Source organism: Daphnia magna, linkage group LG2, assembly GCF_020631705.1.
Source record: "Daphnia magna isolate NIES linkage group LG2, ASM2063170v1.1, whole genome shotgun sequence".
NCBI classification, from domain to species: Eukaryota; Metazoa; Arthropoda; class Branchiopoda; order Diplostraca; family Daphniidae; genus Daphnia; species Daphnia magna.
In genome coordinates, this window is record NC_059183.1 from 18,110,242 (window position 1) to 18,136,152 (window position 25,911).

General features: G+C 39.9%; 6 protein-coding genes, 1 long non-coding RNA gene and 1 other non-coding gene across 11 annotated transcripts; 3 read left to right on the plus strand and 5 right to left on the minus strand.

Annotated features, from left to right (window-relative positions):
* Positions 1–292: 292 nt before the first annotated feature.
* Positions 293–1,705, minus strand: LOC116916235. Of its 3 annotated transcripts, XM_032921453.2 has the most exons (6): positions 1,360–1,703; positions 1,178–1,291; positions 1,047–1,118; positions 969–981; positions 753–833; positions 293–658 (listed from the first exon to the last, which is right to left on the minus strand). In XM_032921453.2, the coding sequence occupies exons 3-6, from the start codon at positions 1,086–1,088 to the stop codon at positions 297–299; spliced, it is 498 nt and encodes a 165-aa protein (XP_032777344.2). In that variant the 5' UTR covers positions 1,089–1,118; positions 1,178–1,291; positions 1,360–1,703; the 3' UTR covers positions 293–296. The 3 variants fall into 3 exon arrangements, 1 of the variants encoding a protein (XP_032777344.2); XR_004390547.2 differs by having other exon boundaries at positions 753–883; positions 1,178–1,705; XR_004390546.2 differs by having other exon boundaries at positions 894–981; positions 1,178–1,697.
* A 1,596-nt stretch (positions 1,706–3,301) lies between these two features.
* On the minus strand, positions 3,302–4,833 carry LOC116916240 (GMP synthase [glutamine-hydrolyzing]; the record flags this gene model as incomplete). Its single annotated transcript, XM_032921460.2, is given in 5 exon segments — positions 3,302–3,856; positions 3,919–4,070; positions 4,145–4,336; positions 4,538–4,791; positions 4,794–4,833. Coding segments are annotated over 4 exon segments (495 nt in total), but the record flags the coding sequence as incomplete, so codon positions are not given.
* Positions 4,834–4,844: 11 nt separating this feature from the next.
* LOC116916236 lies at positions 4,845–7,962 on the minus strand. Its single transcript, XR_006642772.1, has 6 exons — positions 7,733–7,962; positions 5,852–7,677; positions 5,714–5,790; positions 5,555–5,652; positions 5,275–5,460; positions 4,845–5,147 (listed from the first exon to the last, which is right to left on the minus strand). It is a non-coding gene; the product is annotated as an uncharacterized LOC116916236 (transcript).
* Positions 7,963–8,353: 391 nt separating this feature from the next.
* Positions 8,354–9,401, plus strand: LOC116916237 (ubiquitin-conjugating enzyme E2 L3). The gene is made up of 4 exons (XM_032921455.2): positions 8,354–8,490; positions 8,555–8,650; positions 8,725–8,853; positions 8,963–9,401. Exons 1-4 carry the CDS (start codon positions 8,464–8,466, stop codon positions 9,173–9,175), a joined length of 465 nt encoding a protein of 154 aa, XP_032777346.2. The 5' UTR covers positions 8,354–8,463; the 3' UTR covers positions 9,176–9,401.
* Positions 9,402–12,369, minus strand: LOC116916233 (replication protein A 70 kDa DNA-binding subunit). The gene is made up of 14 exons (XM_032921450.2): positions 12,206–12,369; positions 12,091–12,141; positions 11,779–12,033; positions 11,516–11,718; positions 11,293–11,455; positions 11,085–11,189; positions 10,919–11,018; positions 10,748–10,860; positions 10,542–10,676; positions 10,215–10,478; positions 10,049–10,132; positions 9,917–9,986; positions 9,735–9,859; positions 9,402–9,668 (listed from the first exon to the last, which is right to left on the minus strand). The coding sequence occupies exons 1-14, from the start codon at positions 12,248–12,250 to the stop codon at positions 9,561–9,563; spliced, it is 1,821 nt and encodes a 606-aa protein (XP_032777341.1). The 5' UTR covers positions 12,251–12,369; the 3' UTR covers positions 9,402–9,560.
* Positions 12,370–12,579: 210 nt separating this feature from the next.
* On the plus strand, positions 12,580–14,324 carry LOC116916234 (ankyrin repeat and MYND domain-containing protein 2). The gene is made up of 4 exons (XM_032921451.2): positions 12,580–12,872; positions 12,938–13,103; positions 13,166–13,305; positions 13,391–14,324. The coding sequence occupies exons 1-4, from the start codon at positions 12,690–12,692 to the stop codon at positions 14,045–14,047; spliced, it is 1,146 nt and encodes a 381-aa protein (XP_032777342.2). The 5' UTR covers positions 12,580–12,689; the 3' UTR covers positions 14,048–14,324.
* A 352-nt stretch (positions 14,325–14,676) lies between these two features.
* Positions 14,677–15,952, minus strand: LOC116916244. 2 transcript variants are annotated; one of them, XR_004390559.2, is made up of 4 exons: positions 15,560–15,952; positions 15,395–15,482; positions 15,220–15,306; positions 14,677–15,148 (listed from the first exon to the last, which is right to left on the minus strand). It is a non-coding gene; the product is annotated as an uncharacterized LOC116916244 (long non-coding RNA). The 2 variants fall into 2 exon arrangements; XR_004390558.2 differs by having other exon boundaries at positions 14,677–15,306; positions 15,560–15,946.
* A 7,767-nt stretch (positions 15,953–23,719) lies between these two features.
* Positions 23,720–25,869, plus strand: LOC116916246 (T-box-containing protein TBX6L). The gene is made up of 6 exons (XM_032921465.2): positions 23,720–24,009; positions 24,125–24,347; positions 24,431–24,695; positions 24,802–24,948; positions 25,043–25,151; positions 25,224–25,869. The coding sequence occupies exons 1-6, from the start codon at positions 23,904–23,906 to the stop codon at positions 25,712–25,714; spliced, it is 1,341 nt and encodes a 446-aa protein (XP_032777356.2). The 5' UTR covers positions 23,720–23,903; the 3' UTR covers positions 25,715–25,869.
* Positions 25,870–25,911: the final 42 nt, after the last annotated feature.

Here is a 25,911-nt window from a genome sequence, read left to right on the forward strand (position 1 = left end):
CCACCTCCTCCCAACAATTCCACCACTATTTTACATAACAGAATAAATATACATACAAATATATACACAAAAATACATACACTTAACTAAGTTAACCCGTTGGCTGCCAGGCCACGCAACCCATAGGTTGCTGAAACTACAGTAACTACGCATCGCGTCATAAGGATCGCGAACAAGGTGGGCCTTGTCCGAAGACAAGTCCGGGCTGACACAGTGACGGAATCCGTTACAGGGAATGCACACCCTCAGGAATCCGCCACCGCATCGACAAAGAGAAGTCCCTACTGGTGCATTGCCTAAGGCGCCTTACGGCGAAGGCCATTGCGGCCGGTCCCTAAAGCTACAAAAAAAATGGGACGCAAACGGGGTGGCAGCCAACGGGTTAACTTAAACATTACAATGCAACAAAAAAAACCAATACCAGGGCGACGATCAACGATGAATTCTCTAAGTAAAGGGCGAAGGCGACGAGGTGATGGCGTAGATAAAGACGGCCAAGACGGCGATGAAACAAAGGCAAAGACGGCCAAGACGTCGACGAGATGGAGATGAGGGCGAAGACGGCGACGAAGACAGTGATGAGGCGAAGACGTTGATGAAGATCGCGATGAGCCGAAGGCGTAGACAACAATGACAAGAAGACCAAGAAAATGTAGCTCTAAATAGATTAAATGAGAAAAAAAAAAGTAAGCGATTTTGGCCGGAAAATGGCATTTGTCTGATAAAACGATGAAAAAGACATCTTAACTTACGCGTGTGGTCCACTGGGGGCGAAACTAACGAAATTGTCGAAACAGCAGTTTTGTACTGACGGAAGATGAATATTTGCAGTCCTATCACAGAATTTTATGTTATAACACAACAATCCTCCATAACGTGGAAACTTAAAATACAAAAAAAATGGAGATGGTGTTAAAGCCCATCCATGTTAGCCGGCTAAGTAACGGTGAGAAGAACAGCAGGATTACCAATGACAATTTTCTGTTTATAAAACAAAGATTTAAATGTAAAACGAGAAATCCAGATAATCCACTAAATTAAAATACCATGGAAAGGCAATGAAGATGAACCTTATTCCATGTTGGCATTCAGCAGACTAAGAAGAGAGGAAGAGAAACCTGTGAGAGAAAATTGTTACAGATGTGTGTAGTGGAAGATAAGTAATGTTCTGAAATACCACAATGAAGAGTTGAAGTGTATCGATGATGGTTGGCTAATCAGAGAACCTTAAAAATCTGGATACATGGAATGGTGAGGACTGATGTTTAGCAACACAAAGTAGATGAAGACTCTGTGGTTGAATGATGAGAGAACACATCACTAAGCTTAAACAAAAGGCTCAAGGTCCATTAACAGTACTTGAACTGGATAGTGATCTTCATGTAAGGAATGTGGACTTCTTAACGTGTCAGAATCCCTTGTGGTTCATTGAAAGCAGGAATGCAGGCTGCTGGTTCAGTAGCTGGCATAGCTAACAAGGCGAAGCACCACACATACAAAAATCAATCTATTTCAAGGATTTCCTTTTCAAGACATACCCAACGATTGCAATACTGAATAGATAACAACATAACGTAAATTTTTTGTCAAAAATTCCTTTAAAACACAAAACAGGGTAACGTAACAAACACCCATTTAACTTGCCACGCGTAATCTTCATCATAGACGCACATCAACGCCATCTACAGTTTCGGCCTAAAACCCAAAATTATATACTTTGAATCATAGACAACGAAGTGGAAGACCACGAAGGGGGCCATAAGGCTGAGAGGACGGTAGGGAGCGATGCGCGTGAGATGCCGCATAGTGGCGCTGAGTCCGCTAAGATAATAATTTTGGGTTTCCCTACTGATCCAATGCTTCACACACCGTAATTTTTAATTAAATCATGCACGGTATCACTTTGGTATGCACATGTAAATTAAGCACAAAAATTCAGCATATCGTGTGAATTATTTTATATTTTTAGTGGTTGGGTAACCTACTTTCATAAAATGTTTTATTTTTCCCCATTTCCCCGAGACAAAATTTTTTTTTTTTTCGAATTTTCGAGATAGGGAAAATGGGGGAAAATAAAACATTTTATGAAAGTAGGTTACCCAACCACTAAAAATATGAAATAATTCACACGATATGCTGAATTTTTGTGCTTAATTTACATGTGCATACCAAAGTGATACCGTGCATGATTTAATTAAAAATTACGGTGTGTGAAGCATTGGATCAGTAGGGAAACCCAAAATTATTATCTTAGCGGACTCAGCGCCACTATGCGGCATCTCACGCGCATCGCTACAGAGGGATATAGGCGTTAGCGGTCTTCCACTTCGTTGTCTATGTTTGAATGTTGAAATAAGTACAATACTTGCTTTTAAGTGCTTGAACTTTGCTAATCTCTTATAGCTGAATTCCAATTCTAGCATAACATCCTAGAATATCAACTACCAGTTGCAGCACGAAACGCTAAACATTTGTAGGTAAAACTGTCGTAGCTCGTAGGATCAGCCTGTAGTGTTGAAAGCAAGAAAAACACTGAATAATAGCTACCACACCCTAAGTCCTAACGCATGTGAGAAAAGTATTTGAAATTGTTAGAATAATACAGCTCATTTTTTACCTATTTCAGATTGTCACGAAAATTTTCCGGAAGTAACCGGAGGTAGACAATATCTCCGAAAATAGTGATTCCGTGACGAAACGAGTAGGACTTTCGTGATCCTTATCAAATTTGGGATTGGAATGACGTGTTTTTAGCTAAAAGTCGGATTTGACCAAAATCGCGATTTTTCATGAATAAATCTGTGTTCAGGAAAATTTGCGATTATTAACGATTTTCGGGTATTTTAAGCTGACCCATGAAGTCGACCCCAAAATTTGACGAGGATCACGAAAATGTGAATCTTGTTTCTATGAGACTAAAAAATAAGGAGTTATTTGACATTTTAAAACCGGAAATTGAAATTCCGGAAATCTAAAAAATTAGCTTTGTTCTCCTTTAAATGGTTAACAAGATTTTGATAGTTGTAAAACTAAACTATTGTTAATAAAAACTATGCGGTGTTTTCAAAGTTCTAAAAGTACAATTTCAACTCTGACACCTAAATAGACTTGAATCGAAAAATCATACATTTCACACGATTAAACCCCTTACTTACTTGGTATTTAGTGAAAACCTGCAACCAAAATATGACAGTACTTATCAAAATAATGTTTCGGGTTCTACTAGTATCTAGCTGGATGCTTCAACGGTTCGTCTGCTCACGAACTGTCACGCATGCGTGAATGAAAATGCCATGAGGAATTACAGTTTTATACTTTTTTATAACCCTCCACTTATCCATCTATTGGTATTCTTCGTGGTTTAACCAACAAGTATAATAAAAGGGTATATAACAAGTACAGTAAAAGGGTAGATTTACAAGGAAGAGCAACAACAACCCACCTAGCTGCACATTAACAATGTATAATTGTTCGACGAAAAACAACTGCACCCATTATTTCCAACAAATGTGCATGTACATGCACGTTTAAGGAATAGCCAACAAGTCATCACGTGAACTTCCCTTTAAAAGAAAGAAAAGAGATCTTCACGAGACGACAAAGCTGATTGATTTTTCAATTTCAAAAGTCTATACTGTAGTGTAATGGACTGCTGTACTAATGGCTGCCATGTTGGCATAAACGACTATCAGATGAATCAGCACTTGCACCTCACCGAAATCAGCTTCCATGAACGGTTCTTCGGCGTAAAGGATTCGAATTGACAAACCGGGACCAGGGAAGGGGTGACGTTCCAGTAATTCTGCGGGCAGACCCAGCTCGCGACCTGAGGATCTTACTTCATCTTTATGAAAGTCTGTTGGGAAAAATTGCGAAAAGAGTAAAGATCTTACTGGAATGCCATAACGCAGAAAATACCTCAATGCAATTATCTTTAAAAGGTTCTACTACACGGCCGTGAAGGCGCAACTGACGAACCATTTCGGAATCGTTATGATGAGTCTTTATGGCGTCAGCGCGCGAAGTAGCCCTATGCGAAGCGGACTCAATTATATCTGGTCTCAAAGTACCTGTAATATTTTCATATATAATGACATTGAATATTAGGCAATATAATACATGAAAAAAAAAAGAAGGTTGATACCTTTCCGAGAAATAGATTATCCCAAGTGAGATTTAAATCGTTAACCGTTCTATCTGCAACTTTGACAAACGTATCTCCAATGGCAATAATTCGACGTTTTTCTTCCGGATTTACAGTCCGACACAACGACAAAGTGTGGTGACCATGCACGTTGGCGGAAGCATCGTAGAAAGTCAAACTTGCTTTAACAACCTAAACAATTCAAAATATCAAATCTGATCGCTGGTATGAAGAAGAAATGAGAAGCCACTATCTTTAAAAGAACTCGGTCATAGAACATGAATTATAAACGGTAGAATTTGACATGTGACAGGACGACGTATCAATTAATCTCGTATCAGATTTTGGCCAATCATAAGATTCTGAACGGTCCAGAAAAATATCTCGAATTACCCGAAGATTGATCCCTAGTTGGTGTAAACTAGTGACGACCTGCTCGGATTCTTCTTTACGCAGGAAACCGTTATCGATATGGATTGCCTGCTCTCGCGAAGAGTCGTCACCCTGGAAAAGTGCTTTATGGAGAAGGGCAGCACAAACGGCGGAATCGACTCCACCGCTTACCAGCATTAGCACGATCTTATCACGTCCCACCGTATGCCGGATGTAATCAATACACTGCTGCTCAAGTTTCTCCTATGTGAAACTTGCAATCCACAAATGTCGAACACAAAGTTATGCAACATTTTTCGTCCTGTAATTTTACACCAGCAATTAAGATCAATGTTTCGCACTCAATGGAAAGGAAACCAACAAAACGTTTTCAGTCAAATCATAGAACTGGACTCCGAAAGACGGCGTTCAGTATTAACAATAGCGAAAATAATATGACGCGAAGATGTTGCGACGCATCGCAACCCTTCTGCAACCTTTTTTACGCTGTCACTATCGATCAGTAATACCATTTACCGAGTCTCTAAGCCTTTAAACAATGGGCACTCCGTTTCTACTTGGATCTCGAATTGCCCATCTTCGCAGACATCTTTTCTCTCCACCGCCCCACCTTAAAAGAACGAAAAAATAAAATAAACGTTCAATTTATTTTATGACATAATTGTTATTTCTGACCTGTTAAATACTGCTGTGAAATAATTTGAATAATAAAAATTTGATAAAACAGAATTGGTTACCTAATTCCTTGTTGAGTAATTGCATGCATAACAAATTCCAGGCACTGGAAGATTGCAAGTAAAGATTGCTGGGTTGTATAGTTAGGCATCCACTGCGTAAACTGAGTTGTGACCGGTTCAAAAGTAATGTAAAACTCATTTTTGGCTCAACCATTTCATAAACTTGACCCTGAACATATGTATACACTTCCGTGTTTTCAAACGTTAAGTATAAAAATAACATTAAGCAAAAAAGCCAACTAAAAAATGTTTGTGATTTGTTTTTGGTTTCAATGTTTACCTCCTGAAATTATAATTGCTTTATACCCTTGTTGAAGCAGAAGGGCAGCTGAGGTTTTGAGGGCTAGAATATCAGATTCCAAACATTGGTCTCTGACTCTGCAATCAATAACCTTAAATATAAATTTTTTATTGATAAATCTTTTATAATATCGATCACCCATTGCTTTGTGGATGGATGTCTGCCTGGGAAGCTGAAGATTATGGAATCAATCATCCTCCAACTTTAGGTTTTTCCTGCAAATTTAAGAATACCAAAAAAGTCTTTATTAACAATGATTATAGATTTGTCAAATACCTTAAACATCTTTTTACAATCTTTCCAATGACACTTAGTTGGCATCAAGACATCCTATTTGGTTGAAGACATTCTATTTGGATCAAGAATTTCCTGGTTGGTTCACGACATGTGGAAATCGTCAGACGTGAATGCACCAATCAGGAATCGTGTTTGAAAACTTCAACAGCCAATCATAAGGGAAACGAACGGAGCAGACGACACCTGAAAAATTGAAGTTCGAAAAGAATTTCCCCGCCCCAAAACCGTCGAAATTTTAGACACAAAGAGTCAAAGACCAACGAAAGCTGCGAAGCCTAAAAATCACAAAAACGCGACCATGAAGTATACCGTGGTATAGGTGTACTTCATGACGTGACCATCCACTCCGCCGTTATGTCAACGCCATCTATTGAGAAAAATTTCGTAAAAATCGGGGTTGGTAATTTCATTGGGTTTGGTTCACCAAAAGTGAAGTCCTAAACCTAGTATTTTGTATTGTGAAAAAAAGATTTTAATTTAATTGCTTATTCTTAAAGTTTTAGTACATAGGAAACTAGTGGGACACGCAACCGCTGAAGATGAATTGTGTTAAAATGACCGCTAAGATGGCTCTGTATTTTTTGTAGTATTCAAATGTTGACAAATTCTTGTTCTTTCTAAGTGCAAAAATTTCTCAGTATACTACCTGTCACTTTTATCAAAGTGCCGACCGTAAAGATTGTAATACACAAGGCTAAGTAGAATCACAACAAGTGGCCAACTGTGAAAATGTAGATAAAAAAAAATATGTGAATGTAGACTAAAGATATTCGAATAATATAAAGAATATATAATAGATGTAAAAAACGTACTGCTAAAAAAGTACTGGTTATTTTAGTTCCCGTTTCAACAGAACATACACGCAAACTGATGATTGTAACTGGGCATTTGACATATGCGAGGTTTCGCGGCTCGAATTGAAAATCTCCAACAGAAAACGAAAGAAAAAAAAGGGAAAATGGGATCTTGACGTCGCCATTCAGGTGGCTCTTCCTACACTTTCTACTTCTTTGGCTTATCTGACGAGAAAACAGAAATCATGGAGTTCATGCCTCCAGTAGCTAGACATACTCTATGAGGGTGAAAGGTGAGGCATGACACGGCTGCAATCTTGGGTCCCAATATACCGCAACCATCGTGACACGCAGTGGTGGAGCACACTTGCCCCTCTTGATCGTGCACGCTAATATGCTGACCAACGAGTCGACTATTAATAGGAAGAATTAAACAGATTCGGTTATGTGATATTTTAAAAACATTATTAATCCTCGTGGACTATGGTGGATGGAGTTGAAACAGTTTTATGATGCCAGTTGGAAAATAACTGACTTTCAGTTAACGCTCTATGTCCCAGAGACGGATCAACCGAACGTCGTCTATCGCAAGCAATTGTAACGCGTCTTGATTCAAATCCAACACTAGGCCGGAAAATCGAGTAGCTGGAGTCATTTCAGCTATGCAATTCATGCAGAGACAAGTGTTCATTTCATTTGGCTGATTGGCTCTACTGCCAACTTCAAATTCCCTTTATCTAATCATTTCAGTATCATGACACACCACTGATGAATACTTGTCATTGGGGCAGCGGCCAGTGTTTTGGATAAATTCATTTGATAATACTAATCTTTATTGACCAACAATTCTGGTTTCCTATTTTAAAATGAAATAATTTGGTTTTTGCATCAACCTCATGGCCTTTTTTTATTAGACCATTCCACGATTCTTCAGTGACATCAAGATTACTAAAAACCTTGCTGACACACAGACTGACATCCATTGTCAATTCTTCAAATAGGCGTATGAAGCTACAAACAATGAAAAAATAAAAAAATAAAAAAATATACATACATGAAACCTTACCGGTGATTTTTGGTTGACAGATGAACTGTTTACAAAACCTTTCCTCTTCCCATCAACAGACCATTGATTGATAATGGGATTGATAATTTGTCATTGATAAATAGGTTTCATCATAAAAACATATGTTACAGGTATGCAAACTCCTCTTAAAGCAAGGCCTGCTTAATGGTTAAGGCCTGTAAAGTTGAATACCTCCTATGGCGGTGATACGTCACCTGGCAACAACGAATCAGAAGAGAAAAACAGCGCTATCTGGCGTTTGCTATTGCTACTGCCTCGAAAAATACTAAAAGATTAAGCAATAACAGGGTTTCCATGTACAGTATTTTAAAATTAAGAGTATCTTAAAATCCCCAAATTTTAGTTAAAGAATTCCAGCAAGTGTAAAAAATCGCCTCTTTGAGAAAGATTTAACAAACATTCGGCAACCTAAAGTTGGTATTCATTATTCATTGCTTCGTCCTTCGTAACTAAGACACCTAAATTCGCAAAATGACGTTGGAATCTGCCATTATGTCAGGTTACAAAAAAACTAGTTCGGGACCGGCTCCACGGCAACCGCAAAACGTATTAAACATTTCTGAACAACCCCGAAACCTGCATTGAATCCCTTTACAGCACGCCATCTATTGAGAGAAATATCGTAAAAACGTGGTCGGTGGAATCCCTATCGCTATCGGGACAATTGGCAACGCTGCTGTTGGATTCTAAAAAACCTAAACGGAACAGTCATGGCCGCCACAAGGAGACTACATAAGGTAATCCTGCTCGTCATTAATAAAGTTTTTCGACTCCTTAAATGTTTTTCATTTTTGTTGAAAGGAATTGGAAGACATCAAGAAGTCAGGATTAAAATCTTTCCGTGACATTCAGGTTGACGAACAAAATATTCTGACATGGCATGGACTTATCGTCCCGGTGAGTCGATGTCTGATGTTTCTGAAGAATATTGATTGATTGCCTTGGTTACTAACCACCTGTGTTTATGTTAGGAAAATGCTCCCTACAACAAAGGAGCTTTTCGGATCGAAATTAATTTTCCTGCCGAATATCCATTCAAACCTCCAAAAATAGCATTTAAAACAAAAATCTATCATCCTAACATTGATGAAAAAGGCCAGGTAAAACTGAAAGGGCTACTTAACACAGTAGTCCTTGCTGATTTAGATGACCATTCTTATTTCCATCTTTGTTGCTAATCATTTGAGTTTTAAAAATCTGCCCCTTTAGGTTTGCTTACCCATAATTAGTGCGGAAAACTGGAAGCCTGCCACTAAAACAGATCAAGTTATCCAAGCACTGGTTGCTTTGGTCAATGATCCAGAGCCTGAACATCCACTTAGGGCTGATCTTGCCGAAGAGTATTCAAAAGACAAAAAGAAATTCATGAAGAATGCAGAAGAGTTCACAAAGAAAAACAGTGAGAAGAGACCAAGTGATTGAATCGATTAAATTGTTCATGTTCATCCTACGCTAATGAGGCAAATTAAAACTTTTAAACTGGTCCTTTCCCTCCTCACTTCATTGTAGAGCAGTGAGATGTGAGCTGCACTGTGATCTTCATTTATTTTCATTTCTGTCTTTGCCTCAATGGTTGAAATATTGTCAAATGTATTGCACATGAACTGCAAAAATGAAACCAATACATTTGCAGTTGTCCTAAAAATAATTTAACTTGAAAATTCATAGTTTATTCTCCTCTTACAAACGCTCATTTTCGAACACTTTTTGCTCGCACATGATACAAGAGGAAATTAATTTGTATACCAAAATTTAAATTATTTCAGAAATGTTTATGGATGTAGTGGATGGGGTATGCTGTAATATTTTATTCAGCAATAGCCATTTCTTTCAATTCTCGGATCAACCTCTCGTTGTGCTCTTTGTAATTAACCTCCTTGACTTCGTAGACGTTTGTTTTTAGACGATTTTCGTCCTTTGGAAAAAAAAAAGTTTATGGTTAATAGGATGAAAACAGAATTATCAATATTTTGAATCTTACATTGTACATCTCCATCTTAACTCTCAGTCGGAAAACATACCACTTAAAAGTGGCTTCTTCAAAAATCTTCTGGAACTCGGCGTTATCCGTATCCTTCAGTCTGCCAATTTCATCTGCCGACTTCCCTACAGTTTACAATGAACTGAGATTTATGTCAAATAATTTAATTGCCCAAAAATTACCAAGAAGAGTTTCGGCAGTTTCTTGAAAACAGGTAACCCATTGTTGTTCTGTGGCATCCGCAATGTTGACCTAGCGCCAAATGAGTAAAGCATTGACAATGGCTAATTTATTAACCTATAAGCTTATTATACCGAAAGCATCATACGCCACTTAAAGTCCTGAAATTCGCGTTGACATTTCTCGCATCGATAGAGACCATTGTTCTGATCGATGACCTATCGTAAAAGACCGGTTTTATGCAAAGCTTACAAGTCATTTGCAATAATAATTTATTTATTTATTTTTTTCGTTTTTCACCTTTTTGTTGCAGTCTTCTGATGGGCAAGCCATGTACAACGCCCTCTCTTTGTTAATCATAGCCACCATTGCTTTCACGTTGTAGTAATCTGGTTTCTCACCTCCTCCAAGGTTTTCGAATTTGGCTTCAGCGAAAGTTTTGTATAACCCGCTACCACCAGTGCCCGAGCCGCGAGCCGAAGATATGCTTGAAATTACAGATGACGACCCACCATTATCGTACCAGCCACGTAGTTTGTGAGCTTCCGCCATGTCAGGATTGATCTTATTACAATATTGATTGGTAAGATTCGCAGCACAACTACAAATTTTACATTACATGTATACCTGTATGACCGTCGACGATATTGTTCCTAGAGAACGACCTCCAAAATCAGAGAGCTTCACGCCTTTCAATGCAACAACGGGTTGAGAACTTGCATCGAATTCCTCTCCGGTTTTACCCCACAAGGTCAAATTGACCTGATTTAATTATTCCAGAAAATATATTATTGGTTTTTGGTGAAATTATCGGCTAGATCCAAGTGAAATACCTCGGTGTTGGTGCTATCCACCATTTGAACTTCTCGCATCCTCAGTTCTTTATTTGTCGTCTTTGAAAGAATAACGCGCACATCATTTGCCGATTTTACAACTCCAATTATATCTGTGAATACAATTAATATAAATCATACAAAAAATGTTACTGTCGCAGATAAGCTTACCAATGATACTATCCTTTTCCAAATTGATCAGTTGATTGATAGGAACGAAGTTGAATGTGATAGACGGGATGTTTGACGTATCGTCATGACAAGGGATCACCTGGAAATTTGATTATTCAGATATTGATGAATGTAGTTGTAGTCAATATATATATATTTTTCTCACAGTGGTATTTTGACTAAAAGTCATTTCGTAATCGTTCTTGATACTTGTGTACTGTTTGTTCGCAGCCTTCAATTGTGCTTGCGAAATATAGTAGACTTTGTCGATCTATGTAAAAAAAAAAAAAAAAAAAAATAAAAAAAAATAAAATAAAAAGGGTAAATGAGATACCAGCAGGAGATTTTTTAAAACACAGATTTATTTTGGCTACCTCAATCATGTGATAGAACTTATCACATTCGGCATTGAATGCGGTGGCACGGATTTCTCCAGTTTCGTCCATCATGTCCATTGAAAAAAGTTTGCCTTCACCTCTAGAATTGCTCCACGTACGGATATCCGACTTGTTTGTCACTCTTACTTTAATGGTCCATCTGCGTTACATGAAAATTTTCATTCAAAGGTTTCCCAATTCATTACAATTTAATATTTACTTGTTTTGGTATGGTGTTAGGCTCACAATGGGATGGGTTATAATATCTGGCTTTGCCGCTTGCTGACCATATCCACCAGTTTTGTTGGCTGGAGCAGACTTTGAATAATTCATGCTTCCTGCTGGTTTGGAATTCACAGTTGCATCCTCTGACACTTCTCCAACATCATTCAAGGTCTGGGGATTACCAATTTTCTCCCCTATCTAAAAAATAACAACATTAGAAAATTCACTGACAATCACAACAATACAAAAGGATCATACTTCACTGCCAGGCACAATTGGCTCAACATCAAGAAGGATGATTATTTTCTTTTGATCTTTGCCTGCAGTTGCCTTTGTTGCAACTTTATTCACAACAAACTTTGTTACTTTAATAATGGTAAAGATCTCAAGTTTGCCCTCTGTAATTAGATGATTTAGTTGGGTGGCCAACATTCCATATGCATAGGAATATTTTCCATCAGAGATGAGAATTCTGTAACGATCATTACTTTCTCCTTGGAGATTTTTGTACCCCTACAGAACAAAAATACTGAGATTTGGTGTAAAGTAACATTTTTTTTTCCTGTTTACCAAAACTTGTAGAACTGGAGTTTCACCGTACAGTCCATTCCCAATTATAGCCTGTAGAAGACAATACAAGAAATGTATTTTTGCAGAAAAATGCGAAGTAAAAAAAAAAACTTACCTGAATTGCTCCACTGGTGAGTTTCGGTTGATTCTTTCTGTTCATACTTTCGACAAGACTTACAGAATTATTTTAGATAGATAGATATTTCGTTCTGAAACGTGCGAGAGTTTGATATTCACTTGCTTCCGTCTGTACGACATCCAGAAGGCGGGAAAATAACAATACAAACTTAGGGCAAAGCACTAAGCACGATGGGAAATTATAAAATTATATCGCAGTAGAAAAGCTCAAAAAATAATTTTTAAGAGCTCGCACAAATATTACATGATTAATTTAATTTATTTTTAGTCGAAGGATGAAAATAGAATCCTTTTTTAATTCAGACAATTGCTGTGGCATTGCTGCATTATTTATAAAACAAAAGGTTGCTACGGCAACGATTTGCAGACGCAAAGACTAGCTGAATGTTCCTATTGTTTACACTAGAATTGCAAATCTAATTGCCTCTAAAAACAGCTTTGTCCAAATTTTGTAACATAAAATGATTTCTGAGAAAATTAACAAAGCTATCGAAAAGATAAGCAACAATGATTCTACGGGTCTTCAAGAACTTATAAAATCTCAGGAAGTTGTAATTGATAGTGAAGATGAACATGGAATGACATTGCTACAACATGCCGCCTTTAAAGGAAAAAAAGATATGTGCCAGTTACTTCTTGATCTGGTAGGTGATTTGATAGTTAAAGGTAAATGAGCTGGTGGTATTCTTATGTTTTTCTTTCCCGTAAGGGAGCTGATCCTAATGGAGGCCATCATGAACATCAATATTCTACCCTTCACTTTGCTGCTTTATCTGGAAATTTAGATATTTGTCAACAGTTGCTTCAGTATGGTTCCAAGCCTGACACAATAAATTCAGTAGGCAGGACTGCAGCTCAAATGGCTGCATTTGTAGGTGAATTGATTAATAAACACACTTGTGAAACAATGTGGCACTAAAACCAAACATTATTACAGGAAACCACACAGTTGTGTCCATTATCAACAACTTCATTCCCCGTTCAGATATAGAGCTCTATACTGCAACACCCAATGACCAAAATGAATCAAAGCTACCTCCAGCTGCTGCACCAGCTTTGCACAAATTTGTGATGCAGGTTGTGCACTTGAATAGACACATGTCATTTCTTGTTTTACCACAAAAAGGCACCTAACTTAGTTTTTTGTTGGTTTTGTTTTTAGGTTAATTTGCATCCTGTTCATCTTTTGTTGACCATTCAAAAACTTCCTATGCTTTACGAAAATCTTGCAAAAGTAAAAAACGTACTGGAGTTGCTTAGTGAGAATCAAATGAAACGTGGTCGAGAAGCAAATGAAATCCTTTCACTCAAATACCATTACTTGCGCTTCTTAGTTGAAAGGATTGCAAAAGAGCAACATCAGCACCCTGAGAAATCTGTCGTAGATTTGATTAATCAGTACATTAAAGCTTTCCTTAAACAACGTCCTTCGGATGGATTCCCTGAATTTTTGGACAATTTCATCAGAGAATCTATCCGCACTTTCCCTTTTAAAGAGACGACCATTTTTCGTCAGTTGCTTGTCAACCTCTCCAAAACAAAGCAAGATTCCCCTATGGCCCTCAACCTCCTCACTTCGTGTATCAACGGCCAAAGGGGATTTCAGGATGACGATTCATGTGCAACTTGCGGCCAAGAGAAGGTGGCCAGCAAGTGCTCTGTTTGCAAGTCTGTGCAGTATTGTAACCGTGACTGCCAGAAGCTACACTGGTCCATCCACAAAAAGGAATGCGATAAATTGGCCAAGCAGTTTAAAAATCTGGAAATCAAATCTCAAGATTCTGAGAATAAAACTATAGATCAAGAAGCGGGCAAGTAAAAAGCTCATCTCGTGCGATTTTGCATCATTAAGAATTATCCGTAAGTCTGTTTTAAGTGTATTTTTATCATTATTATTGTCCGCCTGTCTCTGCACCGGATTTTAACTCCTTCTTTTTCATCCACCGATTAACATATAAAGTTGGTTACGGTCCAGTCATTTACAGTAGGCGAGATCCTAACCCATTTGTTCTTATGTGTGTCTAATACTTCTTTGGGTGGTACAACCAATTATTAGAACATCCACCCTTCGGAAATACAGTACTTGTCATATTACACTTTCTGTGTTCTTTATTTTTCAAGATTACACTAGCAACTACAGCCACTAGATGGACTTTGTTATCGGTACAAGTTAAGAAACTTTGTTTCAGTATCCCCCATACTATATACCTGGACTCAACGACTCCCGGTGTTCGCAAAGTTCCCTAAAGCCTTGGAGAAAAAAAAAATCGCACAGTACAATCAAAATTAGCCGCTGATTTCGATTTGTTTATAGGTTTTCTCGTTAAACTCACCATTTTAAAAATCAATGAAAATAAAAAGCTGTTAGCACACCAACTTTGTTTTTTTACGTTTAATTCAAAAACTGTAAGGCAAATGGGAAAATAAACTTGATTTCCGTGATTTTCATTTAATTCCGAATCGAAATAATGTATTTTGAGCAAAATTTGAAATTTGGCCAAAAATGAAAAAGTGGGAAGGGTATAGCCTTCCCACTTTTGTCAAAATCTGCAAAAAACGGCATCTCTTAGAATTCGACAAAAATCACACGGCATAATCAAAATTAAACGCTGATTTCGTTTAAGTTGTTGGTTTTCTTGTTAAACCAGCCGTTTTTTAAATAAACGAAAACAAAGTGCTGCTAGTGCACCAACTTGTCTTTTGCATTTAGTTCAAAAACTATAAGACCAATCCTCGTTTAAAATGTTCTCTTATTGGCTGTATAGGCCGATCGAAGTTGCATGCTTAATGAACACTAAGAACGGAGTGAGGAATTGCTTGACGGAAGCGAGCAATTGGTCCAGGAGAAAACCTGCACACGTGTGCCACTTCTTTTTTTCTTTTCGATAAGCATCGATGCCTCTGTCCAGGGATAATTTGCCTTATGTTAAACATACGATGATGAGCTAAAATTGTATGTTATTATGACCACCGCTATTGGAGCTTTTATACCATAAAGCCAATGACGGAAATCATTCCCGCTAACCAGCCAGCACGTTCGGAATGACATGGGAAATCATTGCGCAGCTATAACGAAGGCTAAAGGGTTTGAAAGATATATAGAACCATACATTATACATTTGACAGTAGCTATATTGACAAGGAAATGAACTAAAATCAATAAAACCTTCTTCGATATATATCGCGTAGTGGGGGTACAGTACGTGTGAGTATTGACCGGCCGAAAGATGGTCCGTTTCGATAATACAATCCACCTACAGACAACGTATTGCTGGCCTTCATTATAAAGATCATTAGGTCCATGAGGTATAAAAACTATGGCAGTACGTACAGGTTTCGGATCGGTATCGCTTCCATCCGACAGCGAAATAGTGACAATGAGCTTCGTTGACCTTCTTCCATCCGTATAGTCTACTTTTAAGGGGGGGCTATGGGAAAGTGGCGCTGGTGCTGTTAAAGGTTATCTCAGTCTGGATCTCTCGGTCAAAATGATCAAGAAAAGAGACAAAAACGGCGACATCCATACACGCAGGTCTGCATACTCGGAAGCCGGACTTGTATATAGTTGAAGGAGCAAAAAGATACAGCCGGAAAGGAAGGAGACTATATATATATGGGTTGTATCAGGAAGAAAGAAAAAAACAAAATGAGCGGCCGAATGGGGTGAAAGAGAGAAGAGACTTATCCGCACGACTTGATTTGTCAAACAAAAGAGAAGGGTGTCTCTTTCTCTGTCTTTTCTCTTTTCTGTCTCCTCGTTTTCTCTCTTATAACTGCGGCTGGACACAAGAGAGCGACAAGAGTCTAGTCGGCGCCAAACTCATTAAGCCATTGCCACCTTATATTGGGGGTCTATCAGGGCCTTCCCCATTAAGGGGCCCCTCTGCTGGGGTGCCGGGACGAGGAGAGATGAACATGCTGGGCATCAGCTAGACGGGGGAGGGGTCGGCGCGGTTGGGGGGGGGCAGGCAGTCAGACAAAAGCCTTTTCTTTCTTTTTTTGCTGGATGGACTGCTGCTTCATCTTCTTGTGTGTGTGTGTATATAGTGCGTACGTGTGTGTGTGCCCTTCTAAACTATGTACAGAGTGCGAGCCTTGTTTTAAAAAGACCAAGAGGCCTAACCCTAATATTTGCCTAGTAGTAGACATAGGGATGAAAGGCCATGCACACACACGGGGCACCCGCGGAGTCGCCGGAGCCAACGCGGGGGAGGAGGAGATGGAGGGCGGTAGAGGCCGCGACCCTTTATGCGTTTTTTTGTGTTTTTCTTTTTCTTGGAGAAAAGATAGATATTTCAGCTTTTTTTCTCTCTCTCTCTCTCTCTTTGGGGTGGTGTTTTTCTTGACTAGGGTTTCTCTTTGTTTCAAGAGAAAACCATCAACTCAAACACACATACACAGATATATAAGACACGTACCGTACACTCGAGAGAAAGGAGAACTGTGAAAATCCACAAAACTGAGAGTCTAATCAGTCAAAGTGCAGAACCGCCCTTCTCTCCATGGAGCTGCCGCCATAGAACATCAACCATCCAGCGGATGACTGACGAGTATCGTCGCCACCATTGCCTGTGTAAAGAGCTCATACGCTAACAGAGCAGTTTAATGCAGTGAGCATAACAATCGCATCTAATAAGATGACACGCAAGAATGTCGAGAATCCCTACAACGTAAAACGGTCCTCCACCCACGTGTAATCCGTATTTTATTCTCACAATTCATTGGATATGTACATGTATAGAGTTTGCCCGTTTTCTTTTGGTTGACAATGGACGCAACAGTCGACTATGCGCCGTGCGTATACATAACGATGATTGATGAGACATCAACAAACGACAGCAGGCGACACACACCGCTGTGAGATTCGAATTTCTGCGGCTGTCGCGCCAAGTCTCTCTCTCTCTCATTATTATTATATCACCATCGTAGAATTGCTTGTCATTTTCACGTTACCGAACCCCTCCGACCGTCATTGCGGTTTGTTTTTGTTTTTTAATTTTTAAATCCATCAGGTAAGTAATTGAGAAGCGCCTTGCGAACTATTCCGGTTGATTGTTTTAAAAAATTCAGTTAGTTCAGCTGCTGTTGTTGATGCTACTGGTGGTTGTTTGTCACCAAAACGGAAAACCGCGTGCGCTGGCCTGCTGCTATATACTCAGCCGCGGTCGTTTCTTGGACATTGTCCATGAAAACCGAGTGCGGAAGGGCGACATATTCAACGGAGACAAGAAATCGAATAAGAATTCCACTTCGTTCTTTTTGCTCCGGCGCCGAGATGGCGCCCCTCCTCCCTAACCCTCCTCCGCTTTCGCGCGCGGCGCGGGTGCAATTGAGCGGAGCGAGCGCGGACCGGCGCCTATGTCGGCGCGTCTTCCTTAGACACACATTTTCACAAAAACTCTGGTTGTGTCAACCTTTTTTTCTACTTATACTTGGCATCCCCGTTTTTCTTATCGAAATTGTGCTCACAAGTTCCTCCCACAACATAGACCTCTTTAAGTCAATATGATTGGCTCCGCTATGTAAACTGGGGAATCTGACACTTTTTTTCTTTCTTTCTTGACTGTCTGACACAAGACTAAAGGCAAAAAAAAAACAACATCAGAGCCGATGAAAATGGATGGCAGGAACCTTAACCCTCCAGTATAGACCCTTTTTCTTGTGTTGTTTTTTGCCTTCGTCTACTATGTCTACACTATACAACGACCCCCCGTTGGTTTTTCACTTTAAAACCTATTCCTACTGGGGCTTTTCTCTCTCTCTCTCTTTAACTACCTTATAGTATATACATATATATTCTCATCCTCCATTTCTATATGGTGGATATAAAATACACACAACTGACAAGTCGCCACTTTTCCTGGCGACAACAAGGATTGTTTTCTCGGCATGTTTCTTTTTCTGAATCTTTAGGCGTGCTTTTAGCCCCCCTCTTATAGTCTACCCCCTTCTCGTACACCTTTTAAGGTGAGCATACGTAAGAAACATTTTCTCTTTTATTTAAATGTTTTTTTTTGTTTTTGTTATCTAGTGAAGGTGCTATGCGTACAGACCTTAAGGGTTCCATTCAATACAAAGACATCTTCATTAGAAATGGTAATGCCCAAGGCGGAATAGCGCATGTATTATGCATTTTTCTTTTTTATTTGTATATATTGATTTGATTTTTTTTTTCTCCCCTTTTCTATTTTTTTCAGGAGTGGTTTGGTTTCGGTCTTTTTGTAGGGGAGAAAACCGTGGGACTCAAAACCAATATTTGAAATACCTTTTATTTTCCCTTTTTTTTTTTCTGTTGTGTTGGCATGTTGTTTTTTGGGGCTGTTGGGGGTTATAACACACTCAGCGGGATCTGTTTGGTTTTCTATTCAATTTTGACTCTCAAAACGTCAAGGGTGTTTGGTTTTCCCCTTCACCCCCTTCACGATTTATGAGAACGATTATTATTCACTTATTCATTCAATTCCACCACAAAAACAGTTAGACACAGAAAACACGTGGATGTTTCTTTATTTTTTAAGGAAAAAAAAAATAAATCTATTCTTTTACCCTGTATAGGTTATTTGAAAAACAGAAAATTGTTTATAGATTTATGTTGTAGGAGAATCATTTTTTACTAAGTCTATTCCTGTGATGTGGAGGATAAGGCACATGGGTCAAGCTGTCAATAACAGCAGCCTGTATGTTACAGGCTGGATGAAAAGGAATGTTCTTTTCTTGTTTGGTTTATCGGCACACAGATAGACCGGGAGTCAATATAATTTGATGTACACGACAAGAAGATTAGAAAGTAAAACGTTAAAAACAACAAACGAGAGATGGTACAGACATGAACGTCGGGTGCTGTTACAAGCGCTTGGGACAGGTGGGCACGGGTCGGTGTATCTTTTTTTTTTTTTTTAGTTTTAAGTAGCAACAAATCGAATGGAATGACGAAACGGGAGCCCGTTTTTCTTTCCCAAACTTCAAATAAGGACGGGCTGATTTTTTTTTTCCGTTGTTGAGCGCAATGTGTAGCCAAAAAGGGGGAAGAAAGAGAATAGGTCGGCACGATGAAGAACTCGTCTCGAGTTACACACATCACAGGCACTTCTTCTATCTCTCTCATCCGCCGCCGCCACTGAAGCCGCCGCCCACCCTGTTTTCTAACTCTCGGGTACGTCGACGTTGTTGTCCTTTTTTTTTTGCCCCTTGTGTGTATACACACACACACACGTATAAAGCGAGTGTATAGTTGGAAGTTTGAAGTACAGGATTGGCTAAGACCATCAATGTGCATATAGAAATGCCGACTGCTGATGTTTGACAAGCTGCTCTCTTCTCGTTCACTTGTCAAACAAACAATTTCAGCCGGTGCTGTATAGCTCCACTCGGCACTGTATGATGTATACACACACACACACTTGGAGCCGATTGTTACCGGATAACGAAGTAAACATCAGCTCTATCCTCTGTAGGTTGGCATGTTGTCATCTTCGCTCATCATCGCTGACTGCGAGGGAGATTCATTTGTTTTCTTCTCAAGTCTTTCTTTAGCACATCGATCAACAAATAAAATCAACGTTCATTTTTGATCGCATGCAGGGTCAGGACGAACATGTTTACACCTGATTGACTCCAGCTGCTGTTCCAAAAATAATTGAATTTATCAGCCAGAGTTCAAGAAAATCGCTCCTGATTAGCGATGAACAAAATTGATCCTCAAAATCTGCACAAACACACAAAAACACACATGAGAAAAAACGTGTGGTGATAACGAGTGTCGCCAGTCGCTCCTTGTGTGTCAAGAGATTGTACTGACAACTGGATCTGGAGGAAAGAGATTATACTCCGGAACCCATACACACATACGTATATTTGCTGCTAGAAGAAGAGTTTCCTTTATTTTATTTTTTTTTTAAATGCTATCTTATCGTATATATTGCTGTGCTTTTGAATATACACACACGGCTTCTTCTTTTGACGCACACCGCTGTCTGTACTTCTTTCTTTCTTTCCCCGGAAGTTGGTTTTAAACTTTTTTTTCTTTAAACACAACCCTCCTGTCTGTTTTCTTAATGCAAATGATTTGCTTAAGTGACTGGAAACGTTAGATCACATTCGTACATCTTGTTGTATTTATTGCGCTGGCCCTTTTTTACCGTCACATTTCACGGCAACTGGTGGCTGAGAGATCGGAACAAGATGACATTCTTCACACTCCCCATGATCTTCCTCAGCATACCGAACAACAAAACAAAGGCCATTTAGTTGACGTGATGTGTGAACAAGAGAACCCCCATGACTGGAAGAAAAGGGGAGCCACTAAAAGAACAACACAAAGTTCAACTGGCGACGGAGAAAAGTCATTTTTTTTTTGGTTATTAAAAAGCTGTTAAAAGGAAAATGTCGTCGTCAGGGAGGTCCATTTCTATGTAGTTCAAGAGACCTGATATCTCTCCCTCTTTCTGCGTACCCGAAACAGATGCAAAACAGCGCGTTGAACGTTTGGCTCGGAAACATGACACGACACGAAGATGAGCGAGGACATCAATACCAACAAAAGCCTGCAGACAAGTACAACGAATAAAAAATAAAGGACCACACAAACTCTTTCTCCATTTTTTTTTTTTTGCTGTACGGGAGGAGGTTCCATCATCGCCGTGACGGCCGTCTCGACATCGGAACGATCTTTATAGACATGTAAAGTCAGTTCGTTTCTGCTTCTCCTCGTCGCATGTATGTGTGTATAATAACAATAGAGCCAAACGTCCAACCCCTCCAAGTTTATTGTCGACAACTCCCACAAAATCCTTGTTTCCAAAGTGGGCATAGTCATGTTAAAAGGGGGAAAAAAAAAGGTCTCCTCGATGCACATATAGGCTAATTATCGTTATTAAAAGCATTACTTCTAGCAAGAATTTGGAGACCCCTCCCCATAGTTGTGGCTCCAGCTATTCGTATGTGTCAGAGGACTTTTCAAACAAGAACAAACACACACACACACAAAAACCTTTATATATACGTTTCTAGTTGGATGACCTGTATGTGTGGCCATTTTTTGTTTTTATTATTCCCCATTATCTAGCAACAGCTTTCGTTGTCTCTACGGAGCCGAGGAGAACACAGACAACACACGCACACAAAAACAACAAATCCGAATAGCCATTGCGGATTGCTTTATAATTTCTGGCCCCAAATCGTCTAATTACCCCTGGCTGCTTTGGTGGTCATCGTAGATATGTAGCCTCTCTCTCTATATATGTATGTGTGTGTATTTGTGATGTGTATGTTCAACCCCCCTCTTCTCTTTATTTACCCAAGGCATATATACACATATAAGAAGATGAATAGGACCAACCCCTCAGACAAGAAGAGCAGTCAAAAAGAATAGAAAAAAAAAAAGGTTCCCCCCATCAGACACACAAAATAAGAATAATAAGGTGGATGGAGATGAAGAAGAACAAATTCCAAAGCCCTCCTCTCTTCTTCATATCTCTGGGCTCTGTGTGGTTATTTTCCCATTACCCATGCCAGCGTTTAACTGGCAAAAATGAAATATATGCGGTGTGTGTGTGTGTGAGAGATAGAATAGATACATATGAATGTGCTGTGTGGAGAGACCCCCCTGTCCAGGGCAGCATCCGCACCAGTAACTGCAACGCGCGCGCACAAGCCCCGCGAGGATATTCGACTGTTTTTCTCTTGTGCTTCTGGAGGAGAGCACAAGAACCGGAATTCCAGACGGGGAAGCAATTCTTTTACCTTTCCCTCTACATTATAGTTTCAACCTTTTTTTTTTTGTGCTTTGTTTTAAAAAGGCACAAAAAAAAAAAAAACGGTGCCACTCGTCGCGCTAAACGTTCGAGAAATGCCTGTCAAAGATGGCTCCCCCCTCTCTCAGTCGGATTTCTAGCGAAACAAAAAATCATGCTCGTTATCGCTGTTGACCAAACCCTCACAAATCCACAAGGTCTCCCCTTCATTTTTCTGCCATTTCCCTCTTCTTTTTTTTTTTTTTTTAAAGGGAATATACAAACCGGAGGTACAAGTATTTTTCTTTTTTTTTTTTTTTGCTTGAAATTCCGCGCCGGAGTGATGACCCAGTCGCGCCAACGTTATCACTCACAGCAGTTTCTTCTTCTCACACTCGCGTTTTTTGCCCTTTTTTTGTTTTGTCCGCACATTATACCGTACGTGTACAACTTGCACTGAGCGCTACCAAGTCATTTTTCATTAGACTTTTTTCAAACTTCAAATAGATAATTGGAAAAAAAGGGGATAAACTCAAAGTAAAACGAAGGAAAAGAATGTTCGGTTTGGAAGAAATGTCGTTATTTGATCATTCCCGCCCATAGGCAAATGATTCCATTGCGTTGTGTGTCGTCAACCCCCCACCGTGGTTATGTCGCCGTTGTGTCGAGGGGATGATACAAGACACGCCTGTGGGTTGCAACCGCGGTCCGTCATCGTCGATTGTCGCGTGAAAGCGGTAGGACGGACTGCATGATGATGGGGTGTCTCACTTTAATTTTCGAGATTCTGTCCGTGCGTGTGTATCTCATTGACCAATTTTGCGGTAAACCTTGAAGCGTGACTGAGTGGATTATCTCTCATTTTCAAGTAGCAGTTGAAAGAAGAGGAACACAACATGGCGCCATGTTCTTCTCGGCCGATCAGTTCCCACTGGACTTTTTTTTTTTTGAAATGTTTGTTCTCATTTCTCTTTTTCAAATAAAAATATACGGCATGACAAAAATGACACTCTGATTGCAATCGATTGTAGCCATTGTATTTCGACACGAATAATCAAACAAAAACACAAACAAATTTGCAATGGTAATGTGAACCAAATGAATATATACAGGAATATAAACCAAAAACGAAAGAGGTGGAAGAACAAAAAAAAACAAAAAAAGGGGCGACTTATCGCGCTTGTATAGCAAGAAACTGTCGGCGGCGTATATATACATGTGCCAGACGTATCTATGTCGGGATCATTTTCATATATTTTTCTCCTCTGTGTGTTCTGTATAAGTGAAATGGGCTAAATAAGTGGGTGGACAAAAGGCCTGTTCGTTGAAGGAATCAAAAGAAATGTATAAATGGCACATGGAAGAAGGTGGATACGTGTTCTTTTAGTCTATCTCTATGAAAAGCAGATGGTGATAATTAGATAAAAGATAACAAAAAAAAAAAGGGGGAAGAAATGAACGCGGAGACGACGACGAACAGGAGGAGGGATCATGGAAGGAACGCGTCCGACTTGAATGGCCAAAAGATAATAAAAAGCGGATTGGGGGTTTGGAAATGGATGGAATGAATAAGAAAGAAGAAGAGGAAGGCCAAAACTTGAAAACCAACCAATAGCAAAGAAGATATCCCTTTCCTATTTGCGGCCCACCCAAGGGCTCTCTACCCCCCATCCGTTCTGGGCTTCGACGATCCGTCTCCACCACTGGAGACTTGCGAAAAAAAAAACTTGAAATAAAACATGATATCTATCGGATCGTCTTCACTCTGCAGCATCAGTCGTTCAAGTATCTCAGCCCAGTGCGGTTGTCTTCGGCATTTTCTTCTTAGTGTCAAGACATTTCATTTGACCAGAGTGCGTGAAATTGTGCCTTCTTGTGTGTGTTGAGTGAACACTCTTCGTTGGTCGTGTTTAAGTGTAAGGGCAAACAATTTTTAGAAACAAAATGGATGCGACTAAAATGTCACCATCTGCCGTGACACGTGAGGATGACATTCACCAATTGGCAATCAGTGCCGGAAACCGATTCCCAAATGAACGGAGACCTTACGGTATGTTTGCTAAATCGAATGACACCGAATGTGAGAAGTGATTCGTTCGTTCAACTCACCCGTTCCTTCTACCTGCCGACTTTTACTTATCTCTATTTTGATTATCAACCAACAGAACTGCCTCCTATGGGCGCTGGATCAGCGTATCAGCTTTCTCCGTCAGCGGCGGCAGCAGCTCATCATAGTGCGTCAGCAGCAGCCATGATGGCCCATCGTCATTTAGCCGCCGCTGCCTCCGTCAAAAGCGATCCAAACATCAAGATTGCATTGGAAAATGCCGAGCTGTGGCAACAGTTTCATCAGATCGGCACGGAGATGATCATCACCAAATTGGGAAGGTGGGTGATCCAGCTGTCGTTTCTTATCGTTTCAACCATTTAATAATCATTTTCTTCGTATTTCTTTTTTAAAAATAAATTAGACGAATGTTTCCAACATTAAAAGTCAATTTAAGCGGTTTGGACCCCAACACAAAATACTTTGTACTCCTGGATCTCGTCCTGGCCGACGATTCTCGATTCCGTTTCAACGCCGGGTGGCTGCGTTCCGGCAAAGCAGAACCTCAATGGCCATCAAGGATTTACACCCATCCCGACAGCCCAGCTACCGGAGCTCAATGGATGAAACACGAAGTCTCTTTCCAGAAAGTCAAGTTAACCAACAACACCATGGATCAGCAAGGCCATGTACGTAAACGATGTTGCATCAACAGCCGGAATGATGAAATCTGATAACAAAACGTTGCACCGCCAAAGACAAGATTAATGAACGAAATTTTTTCTTGTTCTGCAGTTGGTTCTCACATCCATGCACAAGTACGTGCCGCGAATCCACGTCATTGCCGCTTCCGATTATGCCAGCCTTCATTGGGGAATGCCCACCACGATTAACACGGCGGCTTTCAACGTTTGCAGTTTCATTGCCGTCACCGCCTACGCTGTAAGTTCACATTCAAACAGTTCCGTTATAACCGACGATTCTTTAGCGACTGAATTTCATTTGACCTTCTTGTTCAATTGTTTTTTGCGTGCAGAATGATCGAATGACGCAATTGAAAATCGATAACAACCCGTTTGCCAAGGGATTTCGCGAGAACGGTCAACTCCGTGTGAAAAAGCGACAATTACGAGACAGTTCACCTGGTAAGATATTTTGTGTTTGAATGTCTTGTTCCAAAGTCTTTTGTACTCATTTCTTCTGTTTGATATGCGTAGAAAATCGCAAAAAATCTCGTCCGAGCAGCGCTTCCAGCTCACATTCATCATTGAACATCACCGACGACGAATGTAATCCACCGACGGCACCGGGAGTTCATCAGGATTCCGTAACACCACCACCTTCGTTGACGATATCATCGCCAGTCAAATGTTCGACCAATTTCTCCATTGCCCGACTAGTGGGAGAAACAACTAGCCCGGCACCCATCGTTTTCAGGCCGGAAATGCACCAACATCAGCCATCATCGTTTCATCATCTTCATCCGGCGATGCATCCGTGGATGGCTGGTGGACATCAACATCCTCATCATCTCAATCCATACTCTTCGGTCTTTGCTCCAAGGCTGGCCGGCTGGTCCCACCACTTGCCTTTGATTCCCATGATGCACTTTTCCTCCATGTTCCAGCATGGTCCTCATCACCTGATGATGACGGGCCCCGGTTCGGCTGCCCTAACTGGAACCCCAAATGCAAACAAATTATTTTAGTTTCCACGTTCTTCGTTGTTCTTCTTTTTTTTTCGTGTATTCCCTCTAGTCAAAAGGGGTATGCCGCATCACGTGCCTTCGCTCCGCACTCCTTATGTTGATATAACTGTATTATTTTCACGTTGAATAATCAAACACAAACAAAGTGTCACAAATATCGTTATATTCTATTAGCACAATGAAAAAGTGATTTCCTT